General features: G+C 35.4%; 1 protein-coding gene across 1 annotated transcript in view; it reads right to left on the reverse strand.

The window, feature by feature from the left end:
• DHX9 (DEAH (Asp-Glu-Ala-His) box helicase 9) overlaps positions 1–6,979 on the reverse strand; it is a 30,270-nt gene that overhangs the window by 7,306 nt on the left and 15,985 nt on the right. Inside the window, exons 9-14 of the mRNA XM_008595031.1 lie at positions 5,136–5,349; positions 4,863–4,957; positions 4,499–4,572; positions 2,523–2,676; positions 270–457; positions 38–165 (exon numbers count right to left, since the gene is read on the reverse strand). Of these exons, the coding sequence (XP_008593253.1) occupies positions 38–165; positions 270–457; positions 2,523–2,676; positions 4,499–4,572; positions 4,863–4,957; positions 5,136–5,349 (853 nt within the window). The remainder of the gene's footprint in view (positions 1–37; positions 166–269; positions 458–2,522; positions 2,677–4,498; positions 4,573–4,862; positions 4,958–5,135; positions 5,350–6,979) is intronic.

Below are 6,979 nucleotides of genomic sequence, written 5' to 3' on the forward strand. Positions count from 1 at the left end.
ACTTCAAATATTATCTAAAGAATGGGAAAAGTCTTACCTTCGGGAAATCCAGAATTAATCAGAATCTCTTTGAGCTGAACTTTGGCTTCCCAAGTCATTCTTAGTGTAGCCATATTGAGTCTCTTGTGCTCACAAAAACGTATCTCTGCTTCTTCTCCACCCATTCTAAAATAAATTGGTATGATAAGGAGTTATTCTCACAGGCCAGAGAACTAGACACTAGAGACAGTTCACCCAAATCTCACAATAATTCTCTTTCAAGCCCATACCTAGCATCATCCCAGGCTTGAAATACTGACAAAAGGGCCACATGATCAGAAAATCTGTTTCCAGCAAAATTTCGATGGACATAGCCCAGCCGCTTTCCTTCACTGATGAAAGGCTCTGGAAAGCAGGTAGCAGCAGAAATGGTACAGACAGCATCTCCCACACTGAAACACAAACAGTTACATTCAGACTAGACTACAGTCTTGTTGCCAGCAGCTTGGGCAGTACTNAAGTCCCTAATGTTATTACCCCCACCTATGGCTTCTTCAGGTCTCATCTGCTGACAAACACAGGTTAAAAATGGTAATAAGACTTTTTGTGGTAGACAAAACCTCCACAACCTCCCCCATCTTCCTAGTCCATATAATTTTAGTGCCACTGGAAAAGATATTACAGATAATCTAACCCTTTAAAATTCTAATAATATGTTATTATAATAAATTAACACTATAATAGCAAACATTTACTGAGAGCTTACTATGTGCCAGGCACTGTTCTAAGTATTCTACATTGACTTATTTAATTCTCACACCAACCCTTTGGGTTACGTATTATTTACCATCTTACTTTCACAAGTGAGAAAACAGGTTAAGTAACTTAATGTCATTTTATAGAATGGGAGAAACAGAGGCCTAATGAGTGTAAATACTTATGATGAATTGTATTAGGCACAAACACTATGAAAACTCAGGTCTCTACATTTCTAATTCAGGCTTGTTCCCTATAAACCATTCATGATAAAGATTCATGGGGAACATTTACATGTGTTTCCAAACACTGCTCACAAGACTTAGATCAGCTTAAATCAGGCTAACATAAATGCACATAACATCTATCTGTTTCTCATCCTATAGAGAAAAATATAATAATCCCTTAATAAGGGTCAATTCATGCCGACTATGTGCCAGGCACTGTTCTAAGTATTCTACATTGACTTATTTAATTCTCACACCAACCCTTTGGGTTAGGTATTATTTACCATCTTCCTTTCACAAGTGAGAAAACAGATTAAGTAACTTAATGTCATTTTATAGAATGGGAGAAACAGAGGCCTAATGAGTGTAAATACTTATGATGAATTGTATTAGGCACAAACACTATGAAAACTCAGGTCTCTACATTTCTAATTCAGGCTTGTTCCCTATAAACCATTCATGATAAAGATTCATGGGGAACATTTACATGTTTTTCCAAACACTGCTCGCAAGACTTAGATCAGCTTAAATCAGGCTAACATAAATGCACATAACATCTATCTGTTTCTCATCCTATAGAGAAAAATACAAAAATCCCTTAATAAGGGTCAATTCATGCCGTTACTAACTAGCAGGTGGTTTTACTCTAAGATGTTAAAGAGTAAGTACTTGTTCCTTCAGTTCAAGGGATAATCTGCTGTTTAAAAAGAACAAGATGTCTTCCAAATGTTACAGCCAGTCTCCTGAGTTAACTTCTGATGGTCAAGTAAATCTATACTTACAACTGCCAAGGAGCCATATGTTACCAAGCATCTTTGATTTTTTTCTTCAGCATATTTTATATATCTGGTCACCTATATCAGTCTATCCCACGTTACTTTACTGACGTATGCCACGTGGATGTCCAGAAACATATAATTACTTATATATCTTAAATCTATAATTCAGAAAGATAAGAATATTTTTAATCAGTAGGTCCCAACCACAAACATTCCCCAAAAGGCCCTGTAGTATAAATGGAAATGGACAGAATTAAGAGACTTGGATTTCAGTCCTGGCTCTGGTACAGTCTTGGGGAAATCAGCTAAACTCTCTAAGCTTTAATTTCCTAATCCAAATAATGCCTTCTACTTCCCAGGGACATGATGAAGGTTATATGAGACAAGTTAGTGGTAACACAGGGGAGGAAAAAAAAGAAATAGTCTATAAATACAACGATATTGTTATTTTAACTTACATTTTTCATGAAGTTAACCATTCTATAAATATCAGTAATTCCAAAGTGACAAAGCTATGTGGAACCAAAAAAATGTCCATATAATGTACTTTTAGTAGGTAAAATGGTATCAAACACGGCACCATCAAAAACTTCTGATTTCTCTTCATTCTTATTACAATCTTGTTATCCAAGCTAAGCTCCCTCCAATATATTTAACTAGAGGTATTTATGCACTGAGTTCATTAAGTTCACAGCAGGGTATTAGGGGGCTGGGGGGACTGCACATTGTGAGGACGTTTAAAGTGTTAGAAAAAACTTCAGTTTTTATTGAATTGGTCTTACCTCTCAAAACGAGCTCGACTACAGAGGTGAAAGCAGAATCCAGGCCGTACACGGCCAGCTCGCCCTTTCCGCTGCTCAAGGTTTGTTCTGGATGCCCAGACTGTAGCATAGTTAGTCATATTGTTGTGAGCAGTGAACAGTTTCACTTTCTGTCTAAATAGTAAAGAGCGGTTAACATATGTACAATCAATAACTATTACACGAGTAAATCCACTTAGTGGTGGATACTTTCCATACCTACCTTTCATGTCTATTTGTGAATGGCACAATTAAGAATCAGCAATTTGACTCTACCCCCTCCTAGCTGTCAACATACATGTGCCACTTAAGAGCTGGATTGCCTTGGCCAAGTTAAATAACCTTTTTGTGCTGTATCTTCCTCATTTGAAAATGAGTGTACTACTACTATCTACCTTACAGGTTTTTACGAGTATTTATAAACATTTACGTGAATTAGTAAATATAAAGCATTTACGCAGGATCTGGTACAAACATCGCGTACATAAGTGCGTGATAATTATTCAAGCCATCTCTATTCTAAAGTTTAATGTANAGTGGTGGATACTTTCCATACCTACCTTTCATGTCTATTTGTGAATGGCACAATTAAGAATCAGCAATTTGACTCTACACCCTCCTAGCTGTCAACATACATGTGCTACTTAAGAGCTGGATTGCCTTGGTCAAGTTAAATAACCTTTTTGTGCCGTATCTTCCTCATTTGAAAATTAGTGTACTACTACTATCTACCTTACAGGTTTTTACGAGTATTTATAAACATTTACGTGAATTAGTAAATATAAAGCATTTACGTAGGATCTGGTACATACATGTAAGTGCGTGATAATTATTCAAGCCATCTCTACTCTAAAGTTTAATGTAATTTTTAGGATATCTATGATCTAAAGGTTATATGCTGAACCGGAATTTGTGGACGATGTCACACCACACCTCATCAAGCAGTGCCTGTGTGGTCCTTTTGAAACTCTAAGCAACTTCAGATTCCTTCAGTGTTGCACACACAGGCAGCTGTTACTAAAGGACTGGCATCGGCATAGAATACTATTCACCATTCCCTAAAATGGGCATTGGCAAGTTATTTTCAGTTGCCAGGACAGGTTGAGGAACTACATAGAAAAGACATGGGGCACAGTTAGATATAACCAAATTTCAACTTTGCTGTCCTCTATGCGTATCAATTTCCATATAATTACTTTATATACAACACCTCCCTGTGTATTTCCCAGGGTCATCTCATACCAAATACAAAGTCACTGAATTCTTAAAGGAGTGTCCATCAGGTAGGATACCTGTCAGGTACTAAGTATTGGTCATCCTTACACAACAAACAGCATGCCATTGTGTGGCAGTGGTCAATGGAAACACCCAACGGGAAAAATAAGCAAAACACCAGCAGACAAAAGCAGCAGGAAGCAGTCAGAAGTTACAGTGTTAAGGTTTGTCACTTTCTACCATGATAAGTGATATGTATAACCAACATGAACAATTACTCTTATTATCAATTACCTATTTATAGATGGACAATAATTTTGAAAGTACAGAACACGAGAGTTTAAAAATAAGGTGTTTTTGATTCTGTTAACTGATAAGAAGTTTCCAGTTGGTAACAATGGGACAGTCAAACAGGTTCCCTGGGAACTTACTTGCAGGAATCAATGACATAAACAACATCATTTATAGTAATGCTTGTTTCAGCAATATTTGTGGACAAAATAACCTGTGAAAAAACGATATAAGAAAAATAAAGTTTGACACTTTCTACCATGATAAATGATATATATGATAAACATGAACAATTACTCTTAATTATCAATTACCTATTTATAGATGGACAATAATTTTGAAAGTACAGAACACCAGAGTTTAAAAATAAGGTGTTTTTGATTCTGTTAACTGATAACAAGTTTCCAGTTGGTAACAATGGGACAGTCAAACAGGTTCCCTGGGAACTTACTTGCAGGAATCAATGACATAAACAACATCATTTATAGTAATGCTTGTTTCAGCAATATTTGTGGACAAAATAACCTGTGAAAAAACGATATAAGAAAAATTATATCAGAAAAGTTTCCTATTACGTACTTGAAAGGACTGATTTGCTTGCTTATTTAACAAATGACGAAAGAATTACAGAAGTCTTAAAAAAATTACTCACCCCTTAACTGGATAATGAGAAACTTATGAAGTTCAGCAAGAAAAGATTCCTTTTTCTCTTCTCAATTGAGATGGGTTACAATTTTTTGGTAGCTCTTTGAAGGCTGGTAACATTTGCAGGCCATGTCACTTACAACCTCATCATTGTAACAGTTAATATTTACCTTGCTTATTCCAACTGGTACTGGATCAAATACTTTGCGCTGCTCCTCTCGAGGAATCTGAGAATGCAGAGGCAGAATCTGATAACGATGACTTCCTGTAATAATACAGAAAGGTTAAGGACTAAAAATAGGGCTTGTTTAAAACTGCTCTCCACTACACATACTTTTATCCAATAATAGGGACAACTCTAAATTTTCTGTTTTCATATACTGACAAGGGCACACAAAAACATTCATTTTCACTCTCAAATATATGAGAATTCAAAGACATACCAAAATGTGGATTCAATTCCAAATGCTTCTGCATAGTATAAATCAAATTCCAGCCAGGCAAAAAAACCAACACAGCTCCAGGAACATTAAGGGTTTCAATGTACTTAAGCAGAGCTTCAATGAGTTCAAAAGGAGTTTCCTTTTCATTCAACTGAGACATGCTCAGCTTTGTTTCTGGACCATATTCATCACCACAGATCAGGTTGCAATTAGCCTACAAAAAATAGAGACATATTTTAGATTTTCTCAATTACTACAGCTCATAAGAAAAGTCTTCTAGATTTGTTTTTTATGTGCAAATGAAATCTAATGTCATTAATAATTCTAGCTGACTAATCATATACTCTCATAAAGAATTTCCAAAATATAGAATCTACATCCATATAGAATTTTTCTACAGACTAATATTTTCTATAGGACATGACTAAAACTCAAGGACAAACTTTTAAATTTGACTCTGAAACTTCTAATGGCTCCTTCCAATTAGCCTGCAAAAAATAGAGACATATTTTAGATTGTCTCAATTACTACAGCTCATAAGAAAAGTCTTCTAGATTTGTTCTTTATGTTCAAATGAAATCTAATGTCATTAATAATTCTAGCTGACTAATCATATACTAACATATAGAATTTCCAAAAATATAGAATCTACATCCATATAGAATTTTTCTACAGACTAATATTTTCTATAGGACATGACTAAAACTCAAGGACAAACTTTTAAATTTGACTCTGAAACTTCTAATGGCTCCTTCTACTGAGTATATTTCTTTCTTATGACTATTAACTCTTGGTTTTTAAAAAATATTTTCCTTACTGATCAATGAACTCCTCCTTATCATCTAATAATCTTGGGTCATCTTCATCTATTTCTGAAATAATGTAGTCTGAATTTTCCAAAAGGTCTGCCTTAGACTTAGAATCAACGATAAACCAAGACCTAGGTAATAAGAAACAAAGTTGTTACATTTGGTCTTTTTTTCCTGTTAAACTTTCTAAATTGTTATTCATCCTCAGGTCTTCTGAATTGAAATATAGAATCTCAGCTTATTTTCTATCAAATTCTACATTGCTAGCTGTCTTAGCGCATTCATTCTATTCAAATTCTCAGATGCAAGATCCATTTTTATACTATCATTTGTCCACCTCTCAAGCATCACAAAATAAATGTCTTTCCAGTTTTTCCTAGGACTCTGATTTAATACTCTCTCCAACTGATGTCATTGCCACATAGCCTCGTTAATCTAGGACTACAACTGCTGCTTCTTAAACTTTATTGTACATATGGGTCACCTGGGGATTTTGTTAAACTGTAGATTTTGATTCAGTAGATCTGGAGTGGGGCAGAAGATTCTGCCTTCTACCAGTTTCCCAGGTGCTGTGGTCTACAGGAAACACTGAGTAGCAAAACCTTATAAAATGGAGTTGTCTCTAACCATGTTGCCTCTAAATATCTTACTCTTTCCTCCTCTTTTTTCTTTTGAACTTTATGCCAGGGATGATTTGTTCTGTTGTTTTTTTTGGTGGCTGGCCGGGAGAGGGATCAAACCCTGGATCTTGGTGTTATTATCGGCACCATGCTCTAACCAACTGAGCTAACTGGCCAGCCCCAGAGATGACTTAACTCATGGTAGAAAAGAGCTTGTCACTGAATCTGAAATTCTTTGGAGTGAAATACATAAATTAACCCAAAGACAGACATTATATTCAGTTTCTTCAAAAAGTTTTTTTAATGCAAACTCATTGCATGTTTTTATCATTCTCTCCACTGCAATAATAATTTGCCCATAATAAACATGAAATCCACTTACATCATCATCCTCACCACCATCATCATCCTTATC

This window comes from Galeopterus variegatus, unplaced genomic scaffold, assembly GCF_000696425.1.
Source record: "Galeopterus variegatus unplaced genomic scaffold, G_variegatus-3.0.2 Scaffold12195, whole genome shotgun sequence".
Classification (NCBI taxonomy): Eukaryota; Metazoa; Chordata; class Mammalia; order Dermoptera; family Cynocephalidae; genus Galeopterus; species Galeopterus variegatus.